Raw genomic sequence first — 15,631 nt, 5'->3', positions numbered from 1 at the left:
AAGGGGTATGGCGAGAAAGCAGGAATGGGGTACTGAAGTTGAATGTTCAGCCATGAACTCATTGAATGGTGGTGCAGGCTAGAAGGGCCGAATGGCCTACTCCTGCACCTATTTTCTATGTTTCTATGTTTCTATGTTTACTGTTTCTCAACTCTAACCAAATAGATTCTATCCTTGACCCCCCCCCCCCCCAGGACGACATCTCTCTCCAGCACTGTAATATTCTCCTTAATACTGCCACCTTACCTCTTTTCTTTCCTTCCCTATCTTTTCTGAATACCTTATATCCAGGAATATTTAGTACCCAATCCTGCCCATTTTTGAGCCAGGTCTCCGTTATCGCCATGACATCATATTCCCATGTGTCTATTTGCACCTGCAGCTCACCAACCTTATTTACCGCACGCCCTGCATTCATACACATGCACTGTAAACCTATCTTTGACCTTCTTGTATTTTCTCTTAGTCTGACCCAACTAATACTGTACTATTTTTTACTCCAGTGCTATCTGTCTCTCCCAATGCTTTGTCCACCTTGTTTCTCCTTTCTAATGCTACATCCTGGTGCCCGTCCCCCTGCCAAATTAGTTTAAACCCTCCCCAATAGCACTAGCAACCTCCCCACCCCCATCCCCTCCTCATATTTCTATACTCACTAGACGCAGTTGACCACACCATCCTCCAACACCTCTCCTCCATCATTCAGCTGGTGGAACAACCCTTGCTTGGTTCAATTCTTATCAATAGAATCATAGCCAGAGAATCACCTGCAATGGCTTGTCTTCCCATTATCTCTGGAATCCCCAAGGATCTACTTGGCTCCCTTCTATTTTTCATCTACATACTGCCCCTTGGCAATATCATCCAAAAACACACCAGATTCCACATGTATGCTGATAACACTTGGCTCTATCTCACCACTACCTCTCTGATCCCTCCACTGTCTTTGAATTGTCACCCTGCTTGTCCGGCATCCAATGTTGGATGAGCAGAAACTTGGTGTTGTGTTTGACCCCGAGATGAGCTTCCAACCACATCCCTTCCATCACCAAGACTGCCTACTTCCACCTCCATAACATCACCCGATTTTGATCCTGCCTCAACTCATCTGCTGCTGAAACTCCCATCCATGCCTTTGTTACCGCTAGACATCTCAAATCCAATGCTCTCCTGGCCAGCCTCCCATCTTCCACCCTACATAAACTTGTACTCATCCAAAACTCTGCTGCCCATATCCTAACTCGCACCATGTCCCCTTCATCCATAACCCCTATGCTTGCTGACCTACACTGGCTCCTGATCTGACAATACCTCAATTTTAAAATCCTCATCCTTGTTTTCAAATCCCTCCATGGCCCCACCCCTTCCTAGCTTTCTACCCTCCTCAAGCCCTACAAGCCTCCGAGATCCCTGCGCTCCTCCAATTCTGGCCTCTTGCGCATCTCCAATTTTAATCGCTCCACCATTGGCGGCTGTGCCTCGGTCCCAAGCTCTAGAATTCCCTCCCTAAACCTCGCTGCCTCTCTATCTCCCTCTCCTCCTATAAGATGCGCCTTAAAACCCATCTCTTTGACCAAGCTTTTGGTCTTCTGTCCTGATATCTCCTTTTGTGGCCTGGTGTCAAAAATGTTTTTATTGATACTGCGTTTGTTAAGCACCTTGGGATGATTTGTTGTTAAATGTGCTATATAAATGTAAGTTGTTGTATTTTATTTCCTAATTATTTAATAAATTTTTAACCATCCTGATGGAACAGCGACCTTGGAGACAATGCACAAAAAGTTGAAGAAAATAAGTGGGTTCAATAGAAAATAAATGGAAAATTACTACAAGGGCATCAATGATGCAGCTGGTGCCATTTAGAAAAGTGAAGAAACAGGATTGTGTAGCAAGGAGTGACACTTAGCAGCAAAAGTCTTGTAAATGGCCTGTAATACAAAGGGAACAGAATGACGTTCAAGCAAATAAGGATGCCAAACAGCAAGTAAGGATGCCAAACAGCAAAAATGATATAAAGATTGCAATCTCTTGAAATTTGAGCAGATTCACTTCGCTGCAATGTGGTCACCTCGGTCCCCCGCTCCCCCACCCCCACCTTTGTTACATACCTGGCCAGGAAACTGTTTCCTTGGATCACCAGTAATGGCCTGCGGCTGGGCACCAGCTGCGTTCAGGTCAGCCCAATTTTGCATAAAGGATACCACCCACCATTTTCGATGCTTAGCCACCCATTTTGTGCATGACAAATGGGCACAGTCGCATCGAATTTCTATGCCAATGTCTCATATTATTTTTAAAAAGCATAGATTAAGATAAAATATTGCATCTGTAGGGTGCAATTAATTGTAGGCAGTGAACTGAGGATACAGTATTAGATCACTGGCATTGTGTCAGAGTTATTTGTAGTTGTCTTAATTAAGGAAAATAATAGAGTGCACCCATGATTTTAAAATATGTATTCCCAACAGACAAGAATTTATATCCAAAGTGCACATTTGTAGAATTGTTCCCTCCAGTAAGATGTATTGGGTTCATCTGTGCTGACCGCTTAGATAAATAGACTACCAAAACTCATTTTCAGGCTCACACATGAAGAATGGTCACTTGACAGTACTAGAGTGGCAGTACTGCTTATGGAACTGAACCCCAGCATGAGATGCCTTTTAGAGAGATTAAGGGAGAAAAATTTCAACCACTAATAAAAGAACAGAAACAATTATCAGTAAGCATAACGAGCAGTTAAAGTTAGTGTTGTAAATGCTCTGAAGTGAAGTACCCTGTATGACTAATTCATGTAGTTAGAATTGCAAGACAGCATAAAGCTCAAATCACCTTAGACTAAAAGTGAAGCTTGAAAATGAAGCGAGTCAGATTGATAACATTGTGGGCAGTTGTTCTGTTATGGTGGGTGCAATAATTTAAGGAACAATAGTTAAAGGCAAGGAACAATAGTAAATGCATTTATATACCCACCTTTATTGTAAAGAATTGTTGTTCCAAGATGCTCACAAATATGCATAAGTAAACTGAAGTTGAGCCAGGGAGAGATTAAGGTAGGGTGACTGAAAGTTTGGTTGAAGAGATGGATTTTGAGAAGTTTTATAAAGGTGGAAAAAGAAATGGAAGTGGAGAAGGTAAGGGAGGGAATTTCAGAGAGTCAAACCAAAGTAACTGAAGGCTCTGCCATCAATGGTGGGACAAAGAGTCGGGGATGCACAAGATGCCAGAGTCAAAAGAAAGAACATTCGGGAAGGGATGAAGGGCTGGAAGAAATAATAGTAAGGAAGTTAGGAAGAAGCCTTTAATGGATTAATAGATGAGTGAGGAATTTAAATATAATGCATTGAAGGATGGTGAGTCAGCATAGCTCGGGGAGGACAGAGTGATGAATAGGCAGGACTGGGGACAGAATATAAGTGGTAGTTTTGGACAAGTTGGAGTTTATGGAGGATGGGAAGCCAACAACAAGAGCGTTGGGATAGTCAAGTCTGATAAAGGCATGTATAAGCATTTCAGCATAGAAGTGGCAGAAGTGGTTTGGTGATAGATGAGACCTGTGGATTTGAATTCAGTTTTGAGTTCAACTGGGAACCAGGATTGCAAGCAGCCTAGTTTATCGCAAAGTTTCCAAAAACTAACATTCTTGGCAATGAAGCATCTTTGAAATTCTCTGCCCCTGAGGGCTGTGAATGCTGAGTCTCTGAATATATTCAAGGCTGAGATAGATAGATTTTTGGGGTCGAGGGGAATTACGGTATATGGAGATCAGGCAGGAAAGTGAAGTTGAGGTCGATGATCAGCCACGATCTTATTGAATGGCATAGCAGGCTCGAGGGGCCATATGGCCCAGTCTTGCTCCTATTTCTTATGTTCTTATTATGGTAGAGTTTATGATTCTGTGAATCTAATTAGAAATTGCTTAATTGTTTGCCATGCAAAAAGATATCATACATGTTTGTCCTGCATTTCATTCATTTTTATCTCATTTGAAATATTCAGCTAACCATCCTTGTCTTCTGCAAATTGGAAGTGTTGTGTATCTGTAAAACATGCACTCCCATGTTCTGCCACCAGGGAGCGCATTCCCTGAAGTCCCAAGGGATCCCAGCATTCCTTGGGAGCACTGTATATAAGCCGGCCCCTAAGGCCTGTTACTGACTCTGGAGTGTCTTAATAAAGACTGAGGTCACTGTTACTTTAACCTCCCTGTGTGCAGTCTCATCTGTGTTAGGAACACAATAACTGGCGACGAGTATACGAATCCAATGCAAAGATGCAACAAACTGTGGGCATCCTGGAGAAGTTCTCGGAGGGTGAGGACTGGGAAGCCAATGTCAAATGGTTAGGCCAATACTTTGTAGCCAGCGAGCTGGATGGAGAAGGAAGCGCTGCAAAAAGGAGAGCGGTCCTCCTCACGGTCTGCGGGGCTCCGACCTACAGCCTCATGAAGCTCAGCTACAGCCTTCTGGCTCCGGTGAAACCCACAGATAAGTCATATGAGGAGCTGTGTACACTGGTTCGGGAGCACCTTAACCCGAGGGAGAGCATGCTGATGGCGAGGTATCGGTTCTACATGTTCCAGCGATCTGAAGGTCAGGAAGTGGCGAGCTACGTCGCCGAGCTAAGGTGACTTGAAGGACAATGTGAGTTTGATGGCAACCTGGATCAGATGTTCAGAGACTTTTTTGTACTGGGCATTGGCCACGAGACCATCCTACGAAAACCTTTGACTGTAGAGACACCGACCCTCAGTAAGGCCATGGCGATAGCACAGATGTTTATGTCCAGTGATAACACCAAACAAATCTCTCAGCACACAAGTGCTAGCAATGTTCATAAATTAACCAGAACTGTGTTTGTGAGCAGAAATGTACAGGGCAGAACCCACGAGTCTGCAACTGCCAGCAGGCCTCAGGTGACCCAGATGACTCAGATTCCACAACAAAGGATGAATGCAAGGCAATTCACACCTTGTTGGTGTTGTGGAGGCTTCCCTTCAGCCTATTCATGTCGTTTCAAAGGGTATGTTTGCAAGAGCTGTGGAACAATGGGGCATCTCCAATGAGCTTGCAGACAAGCTGCAAACTCTGCAAAACCTGCTAACCACCACATGGCAAAGGAAGATCGGTCCATGGTGGATCAAAGCAATTTTGAGCCTCAGAGAGAGGAGGCAGATGCTAAAGTACACGGGGTGTACACATTTTCGACAAAATGTCCACCGATAATGCTAAATGTAAAATTGAATGGCTTACCCATAGCCATGAAACTGGACACTGGTGCTAGCCAATCCATCATGAGTAAAAAGATGTTTGAGAGACTGTGGTGCAACAAGGCACTCAGACCAGCCCTGAGCCCCATCCACACGAAACTGAGAACGTACACCAAAGAGCTCATCACTGTCCTGGGCAGCGCCATGGTCAAGGTCACCTACGAGGGCACGGTGCATGAACTGCCACTCTGGATTGTCCCGGGCGATGGCCCCACACTGCTTGGAAGGGCTGGGCAAAATCTGCTGGAATTGGGATGACATCCGATCGCTATCACATGTCGATGAGGCCTCATGTACCCAGGTTCTGAACAAATTTCCTTCCCTTTTTGAGCCAGGCATTGGAAACTTTTCTGGGGCGAAGGTGCGGATCCACTTGGTCCCAGAGGCACAACCCATTCACCACAAGGCGCGAGTGGTACCTCACATGATGAGGGAGAGAATGGAAATCGAGCTGGACAGGCTGCAACGTGAGGGCATCATCTCCCCAGTGGAATTCAGTGAGTAAGCCAGCCCGATTGTTCCAGTACTCAAAAGTGATGGCACGGTCAGGATTTGCGGCGATTATGAAGTAACTATTAATCGTTTCTCACTACAGGACCAGTACCCACTACCTAAGGCAGACGACCTATTTGCAATGCTGGCAGGAGGCAAGACGTTTACCAAGCTCGAACTGACTTCGGCCTACATGACGCAGGAGCTGGAGGAGTCTTCGAAGGGCTTCACCTGCATCAACACGCACAAGGGACTGTTCATCTATAACAGATGCCCGTTTGGAATTCGGTCAGCTGCAGCGATCTTCCAGAGAAACATGGAGAGCCTACTCAAGTTGGTACCACGCACGGTAGTTTTTCAGGACGACATATTGGTCAAATGATAAATCACCTGTCATGGCCTGCCAGATTAGGACTTGGACCAGCCAAGATCCTCTGCTGTCCCTAGTAAAAAACTGTGTACTGCATGGGAGCTGGGCCAGCATCCCTGTTGAAATGCAAGAGCTAATCAAACCGTTCCAGTGGCGAAAGGACGAGCTGTCCATTCAGGCAGACTGCCTGTTGTGGGGTAATCGCGTAGTGCTACCCAAAAAGTGCAGGGAGACGTTCATCTCGGATCTGCACAGCACACACCCGGGTACAGTAATGATGAAAGCATTAGCCAGATCCCACGTGTGGTGGCCCGGTATCGACTCTGACTTAGAGTCCTGTGTACGGCAATGCAGCGTATGTGCTCAGTTGAGCAACGCGCCCAGAAAGGCACCACTATGTTTGTGGTCCTGGCCCTCCAGACCATGGTCGAGGATCCATGTCGACCATGCGGGCCCATTTCTCGGTAAAATGTTCCTGGTGGTGATGGATGCTTTTTCAAAATGGATTGAATGTGAAATAATGTCGGGAAGCACCGCCACCGCCACCATTGAAAGCCTGAGGGCCATGTTTGCCACCACGGCCTGCCTGACATACTGGTCAGTGACAACGGGCCATGTTTCACCAGTGCCGAATTTAAAGAATTCATGACCTGCAATGGGATCAAACATGTCACCTCGCCCCCGTTTAAACCAGCCTCCAATGGGCAGGCAGAGCGGGCAGTACAATCAAACAGAGCCTTAAACAAGTCACAGAAGGCTCACTCCAAACCTGCCTGTCCCGTGTACTGCTCAGGGATCCCACTCGCTCACAGGGGTGCCCCTTGGCTGAGCTACTCATGAAAAGGACACTTAAAATCAGACTCTCGCTGGTTCACGCCAACCTGCATGATCAGGTAGGGAGCAGGTGGCAGCAACAAAATGGTCACGCCACTGTGTCACGGGAAATTGATCTGAATGACCCTGTGTATGTGCTAAACTATGGACATGGTCCCAAGTGGATCGCGGGCACGGTGATAGCTAAAGAAGGGAGTAGGGTGTTTGTAGTCAAACTAGACAATGGACAAATTTTCAGAAAGCACCTGGACCAAATGAGGCTGCGGTTCACAGACTACCCTGAACAACCCACAGCAGACACCACCTTTTTCGAGCCCACAACACACACCCAAAGGATTAACAACACCACCCTGGACCAGGAACTTGAACCCATGACACCCAACAGCCCAGCATGGCCAGGCTCACCTAACAGCCCTGCAGGGCCAACAACACGCCAGCCCAGCGAGGGCACAGCCAACACACCAGAACAGACATTTGTACCGAGGCAGTCCACCAGGGAAAGAAAGGCACCCGACCGCCTCACCTGGTAAATAGTTTTCACTTTGACTTTCGGTAGGGGGGGAATGATGTTGTGTATCTGTAAAGCATGCACTCCCATGTTCCACCACCAGGGAGCACATCCCCTGAAGTCCCAAGGGATCCCAGCATTCCTTAGGAGCACTGTATATAAGCCGGCCCGAAGGCCTGTTCCTCACTCTGGAGTGTCTTAATAAAGACTGAGGTCACTGTTACTTTAACCTTCCTGTGTGCAGTCTCATCTGTGTTAGGAACACAATAGGTAGCCTAAAAGTTTTTTTTAGGAGCCTGAGGCGAGTGGGTTACTGAAATTAGCCTTCGCGGAATGAAAACGGAACACTGATGCTCAAAAATCCTGGATCTAATTATGGTCAACGCATTTTGGGTTTAAAGCAGCATTCATTCACCTATAGGTGCCTTTATACTTAATGAATTACACTGCAACAGCCATTTGATTTTAACAGTTGGTCCTAATTGAGCTCAGGTATAATGTTTCCCAATTTTAAAAGAGGTAAATTATCATCCTGGATTATTCTAAATGCATTATAATCCGTTAAATGTGATCAGTAATGTTATTCTGTTTTTTAACGTTTAAAAGATGGAAAATACTACATTGATTAACTGTTATATGTTTTATTAATATAATGTAGTAATGATATGGCATGTGATGTCCGGCGTGCCCGGGGTGGCAGTGCCAGCTGACAGTGTTGAGCTCTGCTTGCGCTGTGCAGTGTGAACCGCACGTCACGGTGGCGGGCCCCAGCTCTCAGTAACGCAGCAACCGAGCGGAGCAGCAGCAGATCGGGGAAGCTCGGCCCCCGCTCCCCAGCTTTGCCCCACTGCCGCCGCGCCGGGGCTGTACCGCCGCAAAAGAGGAGAGAGAAGAGAAGATGGCGCCGTCGCGCTCCCGCACCCTGAAGAGGTGTCAGCGTGTCTTGTACTGGATCCCCGTCCTCTTCATCGGGCTCATCGCCTGCTGGTCCTACTACGCCTATGTCATCCAGCTGTGTGTGGGTAAGGCATTCAGAGCAGCGCGCAGCACTCGCACACCGAGCCACAACCCAAGCCAAGCTGGGTTGGCAGCAGCTCCTCCCCGGGGGCACCGCCGCCCTCCCCTCCCCGGGGGCACCCACCCTCCCCGGGGGCACCGCTGCCCTCCCCTCCCCGGGGGCACCCACCCTCCCCGGGGCACCGCCGCCTCCCGCTCCCCGGTCTCCCGCTCCGCTGCGTTTTGTTTGTAAACAGGCGACGGCTCCTCACCATTTTGAGTGGCCGCAGCCAGAGATGCGACACTGAGCACAAATGTGTTCCGTTAACATTCAGCAAGGAAAGTGGCTCGATTGATAATGCAAGTTAGACGGATACAAAGAGAGAATCTTTTATTTTCAGTTATTAATTTGTTTAGTGTTGCTGACAGGTTGAGATGCTACAACATGTAAAGCGCAGGTGGAAATTCTTGGTGCGATTTATGTTAGGTTGAGTAAGTGTAATCTTTGGGCAATCCCGTGCATGGCAAAAGGCGCATATTAATTACAACAGAATCGATTATTAGATTCGAAATTGTTTTTTATTTTAAGCCAGCAACCGTGAATGTTGTTTGGGTGGGGTAACATAGCAATTCCGGTACTGTACAACTCTTGTCTGCACATTTGTATTGATATTTATTCCAAACTACACCCTGAATTAGAGACGATGCTTGCGTCACCCCAATATTAGTAACATGTTTACTTCTCCTAAGGAGGAAGTCTAATAGTGGTTACCTCGCTTTAATGTAGATGCATCCATATTAAGGAAAACGCTGGTGTCTGAGGGTCACCTAATACTACATGGATAAGTTCATAGCGCAAAAATATTTTTAACTTAGCAGTTTCATTTCAAAGTGGCATGGGTTGAAATGGCAAATAGGAAGGGAGAAATAAAACGTGTGCCTGTCTAAAGATCAATGAAACTGCATTTAGGGTACTTCAAAGACCAAGTACCTTTTACTATACTGGCACCAAATGCAAAACCAGGGAAAATATATTGTATGACTGCCAAGATATATACAAATAAACATTTTAAAGAAAATAAATTTGAATTACTTCCTAACAAAAGAGGGAGTGAAAATAATTATTTGTCATTATTCCTTTATTCTCTACTTATGGCAAGTATTGGTCCATGGCAATAGCCAAGGTACAGTGTTTGTTTAATCCCTACATATACTGCAAAGAGCTGCATTTACCATTAATGGCGTGTTTCTGATCTAATCAAAAGATCCGAGATGAAATAAAACACAAACTGTTGGAAATTCATAAGAGGTCCATCAACATCTGAAAGAGGAAAGATTGGTTAGCATAATGGGTGTGAACGGGATCCTTTATGAAATACTAATCTGCTGTCTCTCTTTTCAGATGCTAATGGATCTGTTATTTATTTCCAGCATTTACTGTTTTCTTTTTATTTCTAAAGCTTCTAGGTGCTCAGAGACTAGATCTATGCCATCTTGCAGTCATTGTTATTTTCAGTTTTGCTTATTTTCAGTTTTGAATAGCCAACTTAAAAAATTATGTTTTACACACACAAACACACTAGGGTGAGGGTGGAGAGAAGGATCTAGAAACCACTTGCAAATGATTTTTATAAGACTGACACCCAAGGAAATATTTTATATTACACTATTGCAATACTTGTTTGTCCCACTAGTTGCAGCTATGATATAACACTGTAGCAGCATCTTGTGGTTGAACTGAGCATTGCAGGAGTGCAGTGTTATGCAGAGTAGTAAATGCAGCAGGCCCTGAAAAATTTGAACATTCTGCCGTTTCTTTAAGCTTATTTCATAATGCATCAGTCTGTCACTGAATATACTAAGTATTAATAAAGTATAATAGTTATTTAATGAAAACTTTCTATCATAGAAAGGTGCAAATGACAGTTTTGAACACCAACAACTTGTATTTATATAGCACCTTCAACGGAGTGAAACATGCCAAGCCACTTTACATAGGTATTATGAGATTTAAAAAATTTGACACTGAGCTGCATAAGGAGAAATTAGGGCAAGTGACCAAAAGCTTGCCACGTGCTAGTCAAAGTAGGAATCGCAGGATAGCTCAGATGAATACGTGGCTTGAGGAGTGGTGCAGAAGGGAGGGATTCAAATTCCTGGGACATTGGAACTGGTTCTGGGGAAGGTGGGACCAGTACAAACCGGACGGTCTGCACCTGGGCAGGACCGGAACCAATGTCCTAGGGGGAGTGTTTGCTCGTGCTGTTGGGGAGGGGTTAAACTAATATGGCAGGGGGGTGGGAATCTATGCAGGGAGACATAGGGAAGTAGAATGGGGGCAGAAGCAAAAGACAGAAAGAAGAAAAGTAAAAGTGGAGGGCAGAGAAACCCAAGGCAAAAAGAAAAAAGGGCCACAATACAGCAAAATTCTAAAGGGGCAAAGGGTGTTAAAAAGACAAGCCTGAAGGCTCTGTGCCTCATTGCGAGGAGTATTCGGAATAAGGTGGACGAATTAACTGTGCAGATAGCACTTAACGGATATGATGTAATTGGCATCACGGAGACATGGCTCCAGGGTGACCAAGGCTGGGAACTCAACATCCAGGAGTATTCAACATTTAGGAAGGATAGACAGAAAGGAAAAGGAGGCGGGGTGGCATTGCTGGTTAAAGAGGAAATTAATGCAATAGTAAGAAAGGACATTAGCTTGGATGATGTGGAATCTGTATGGGTGGAGTTATGGAATACCAAAGGGCAGAAAATGCTTGTGGGAGTTGTGTACAGACCACCAAACAGTAGTAATGAGGATGGGGACAGCATCAAACAAGAAATTAGGGATGCGTGTAATAAAGGTACAGCAGTTATTATGGGCGACTTTAATCTACATATAGATTGGGCTAACCAAACTGGTAGCAATGCGGTGGAGGAGGTTTTCCTGGAGTGTATTAGGGATGGTTTTCTAGACCAATATGTCGAGGAGCTAACTAGGAGGGCTGGCCATCCTAGACTGGGTGATGTGTAATGAGAAAGGACTAATTAACAATCTTGTTGTGTGAGGCCACTTGGGGGAAAAGTGACCATAATATGGTAGAATTCTTTATTAAGATGGAGAGTGACACAGTTAATTCAGAGACTTGGGTCCTGAACTTGGGGAAAAGGTAACTTCGATGGTATGAGACGTGAAATGGCTAGAATAGACTGGCAAGTGATACTTAAAGGGTTGACGGTGGATAGGCAATAGCAAACATTTAAAGATCACATGGATGAACTTCAGCAATTGTACATCCCTGTCTGGAGTAAAAATAAAACGGGGAAGGTGGCTCAACCGTGGCTAACAAGGGAAATTAAGGATAGTGTTAAATCCAAGGAAGAGGCATATAAATTGGCCAGAAAAAGCAGCAAACCTGAGGACTGGGAGAATTTTGTAATACAGCAGAGGAGGACAAAGGGTTTAATTAGGAGGGGGAAAATAGACTATGAGAGGAAGCTTGCTGGGAACATAAAAACTGACTGCAAAAGCTTCTACAGATATGTGAAGAGAAAAAAGATTAGTGAAAACAAATGTAGGTCCCTTGCAGTCAGATTCAGGTGAATTTATAATGGGGAACAAAGAAATGGCGGACCAGTTAAACAAATACTTTGGTTCTGTTTTCACGAAGGAAGACACAAATAACCTTCCGGAAATACTTTGGGAACCGAGGGTCTAGTGAGAAGGAGGAACTGAAAGATATCCTTATAAAGCGGAAAATTGTGTTCGGGAAATTGATGGGATTGAAGCCCAATAATCCCCGGGGCCTGATAGTCTGCATCCCAGAGTACTTAAGGAAGTGGCCCTAGAAATAGTGGCTGCATTGATGATCATTTTCCAACAGTCTGTTGACTCTGGATCAGTTCCTATGGACTGGAGGGTAGCTAATGTAACACCACTGTTTACAAAAGGAGGGAGAGAGAAAACGGGTAATTATAGACCGGTTAGCCTGACATCAGTAGTGGGGAAAATGTTGGAATCAATTATTAACGATGAAATAGCAGCGCATTTGGAAAGCAGTGACAGGATCGGTCCAAGTCAACATGGATTTATGAAAGGGAAATCATGCTTGACAAATCTTCTGGAATTTTTTGAGGATGTAACTAGTAGAGTGGACAAGGGAGAACCAGTGGATGTGTGGTGTATTTGGACTTTCAAAGGCTTTTGACAAGGTCCCACACAAGAGATTGGTGTGCAAAATCAAAGCACATGGCATTGGGGGTAATGTACTGACATGGATAGAGAACTGGTTGGCAGACAGGAAGCAGAGAGTCGGGATAAACAGGTTCTTTTCAGAATGGCAGGCAGTGACTAGTGGGATGCTGCAGGGCTCAGTGCTGGGACCCCAACTCTTTACAATATACATTAATGATTTAGATGAAGGAATTGAGTGTAATATCTCCAAGTTTGCAGATGACACTAAACTGGGTGGCGGTGTGAGCTGTGAGGAGGACGCTAAAAAGCTGCAGGGTGACTTGGACAGGTTAGGTGAGTGGGCAAATGCAGGGCAGATGCAGTATAATATGGATAAATGTGAGGTTATCCACTTTGGGGGCAAAAACATGAAGGCAGTATATTATCTGAATGGCGACAGATTAGGAAAAGGGGAGGTGCAACGAGACCTGGGTGTCATGGTTCATCGGTCATTGAAAGTTGGCATGCAGGTACAGCAGGCGGTGAAGAAGGCAAATGGTATGTTGGCCTTCATAGCTAAAGGATTTGAGTATAGGAGCAGGGAGGTCTTACTGCAGTTGTACAGGGCCTTGGTGAGGCCTCACCTAGAATATTGTGTTGAGTTTTGGTCTCCTAATCTGAGGAAGGACGTTCTTGCTATTGAGGGAGTACAGCGAAGGTTCACCAGACTGATTCTCGGAATGGCGGGACTGAAATATGAGGAGAGACTGGATCAACTGGGCCTTTATACACTGGAGTTTAGAAGGATGAGAGGGGATCTCATAGAAACGTATAAGATTCTGACGGGGCTGGACAGGTTAGATGCGGAAGAATGTTCCCGATGATGGGGAAGTCCAGAACCAGGGGACACAGTCTTAGGATACTGGGTAAGCCATTTAGGACTGAAATGAGGAGAAACTTCTTCACTCAGAGAGTGGTTAACCTTGGAATTCCCTACCGCAGAGAGTTGTTGATGCCAGTTCATTGGATATATTCAAGAGGGAGTTGGCCCTTACTGCTAAATGGATCAAGGGGTATGGGAAGAAATCACGAAAGGGGTACTGAGGTGCATGATCAGCCATGATCTTATTGAATGGTGATGCAGGCTCGAGGGGCCGAATGGCCTACTCCTGCACCTATTTTCCATGTTTCTATGGTCAAAGAGGTAGATTTTAAGGAGCGTCTTGAAGGAGGAAAGAGAGGTAGAGAGACGGAGAGGTTTAGGCAGGGAATTCCAGAGCTTAGGGCTTAGGCAACAGAAGGCATGGTCACCAATGGTTGAGCGATTATAATCAGGAATGCTCAAGAGGGCAGCATTAGAGGAGCACAGATATCTCGAAGGGGTTGTGGGGCTGGAGGAGATTGCAGAGATAGAGATGGGTGAGGCCAGGGAGGGATTTGAAAACTAAGATGAGAATTTTGAAATTGAGGCATTTGAAGGCATAAAAGAAGAAAGGAAATGACTTGCATTTATGTCGCACCTTTCACTACCTCAGGATGTCTCAAAGCGCTTCGCAGCTAATTAAGTAATTTTGAAATGTATTCACTGCTGTAATGTCGGGAAACACAACAGCCAATTTGTGCACAGCAAGATTCAACAATCAGCAATGAGGTGCATGACCTGATAATCTATTTTAGTGATGTTGATTAAGGGATACATATTGACCAGGACATCACAAAAACTCCCCTGCTCTTCTTTGAATAATGCCATAGGATCTTTTACATCCATCTGAAAGAGCAGGTGTTTAACATCTCAACTGACAATGCAGCATTCCCTCAGCATTGCACTGCATTTTTATGTGCAACATACTAATAACTAAACAGGAATGATAAGTTTTTGTCTTTCGCGCTCGACCAGTTATTCGGTTTATGCTTCTGGTGCACAAAGTTCTGAGCTGGGAACACAGAAGATGAAACTGTACCTGATTGTTTCCTCAGCAGCTTTACTCATAAACAATGAAGATCAATAAGGGTTGTTCATATCATAAAAATCACTGGATTAAAAATACATATTTTACAGACCCAAGAACAATATTGCCAATGTTCCAGATATTAAAGTAATGGTTTAAAAATGTTATGAATTGTTTGAACCATTGCATATAGGAGATTTTGACACAAGGTGATGTAGTCCTGCTCCATCACTTCTAGGTCAAACCTTCAATTGATTTCTGGCAGATGAAAGGTGCACATGAGCATTTACCATGAGTTACAGCAAAACTAGATGATAAAAAGACTTCACAGATTGTAATCTTCAATACATAAGGCAGTACGCTCTGGAGAATAATTAGGATGGCTGTTAGTTGCAGCTTGTATCAAAACATTAATCTCGCAAGTCTTATATCTTAGTAGTTTGCAGGCAAATCTTTATTACAATAAAGCTTTTTATGTTCTTAATGGATCTCCCGTGGAATTGCTCCAGGTAGTCTGGGGCCATGAGCATTGTTGTGATACATAGCTGAAAGTTTGAGGCTACTGCTCTATATACGCAAATGTAGGCAATTGTAGCTCGTTATAAGCTATTAAGAACAATGAGAGGGCAGTTGTGTGGCCCATGCATTTTAGGGTCAATGATTGGTTTCCTTTCCTTTTTTAATAAAAAGTAATTTTGTATCTGTAACAAAGATGATGCCTGGTGTGTGACAAATGTATGCAAATGCTAGACTTCCATATAGTTATGCATCAAATTCAACATCCCATAAACATACAATAGTTCAGTAAACTGCTTTACTTCAGCTGCTTTATTTAGGGGAAAAACCTGAGTTGCACAGTTTAACTGTAGAATAATAAATGATAGAAAGCTATTTAACCTATCCTTCCAGAAAATAAATTACTGTTTCCTCTCCCTCCTTCTCCATCACCCCATCTGTTTCTTAATTATTCCAAGGTTTTTCCTACCATTATCCTGCCTGGATATCCATTCCACATGTTGCTCTCTGCGTGAAGAATTTCTTGACAGTAGGT

The 15,631-nt window shown here is 44.6% G+C and overlaps 1 protein-coding gene across 1 annotated transcript in view; it reads left to right on the top strand.

Annotated features, from left to right (window-relative positions):
- The first annotated feature begins 8,224 nt into the window (after window positions 1–8,224).
- Window positions 8,225–15,631, top strand: part of zdhhc2 (zinc finger DHHC-type palmitoyltransferase 2) — a 248,732-nt gene continuing 241,325 nt past the window's right edge. Inside the window, exon 1 of the mRNA XM_070862621.1 lies at window positions 8,225–8,495. Within this exon, the coding sequence (XP_070718722.1) occupies window positions 8,372–8,495 (124 nt within the window). The 5' untranslated portion in view covers window positions 8,225–8,371. The remainder of the gene's footprint in view (window positions 8,496–15,631) is intronic.

The sequence above is a fragment of the Pristiophorus japonicus genome, chromosome 2, assembly GCF_044704955.1.
Source record: "Pristiophorus japonicus isolate sPriJap1 chromosome 2, sPriJap1.hap1, whole genome shotgun sequence".
In the NCBI taxonomy this organism is placed as follows: Eukaryota; Metazoa; Chordata; class Chondrichthyes; family Pristiophoridae; genus Pristiophorus; species Pristiophorus japonicus.
Note: the sequence above shows the minus strand (reverse complement) of the source record. Positions and strands in the feature narration are given on the sequence as shown.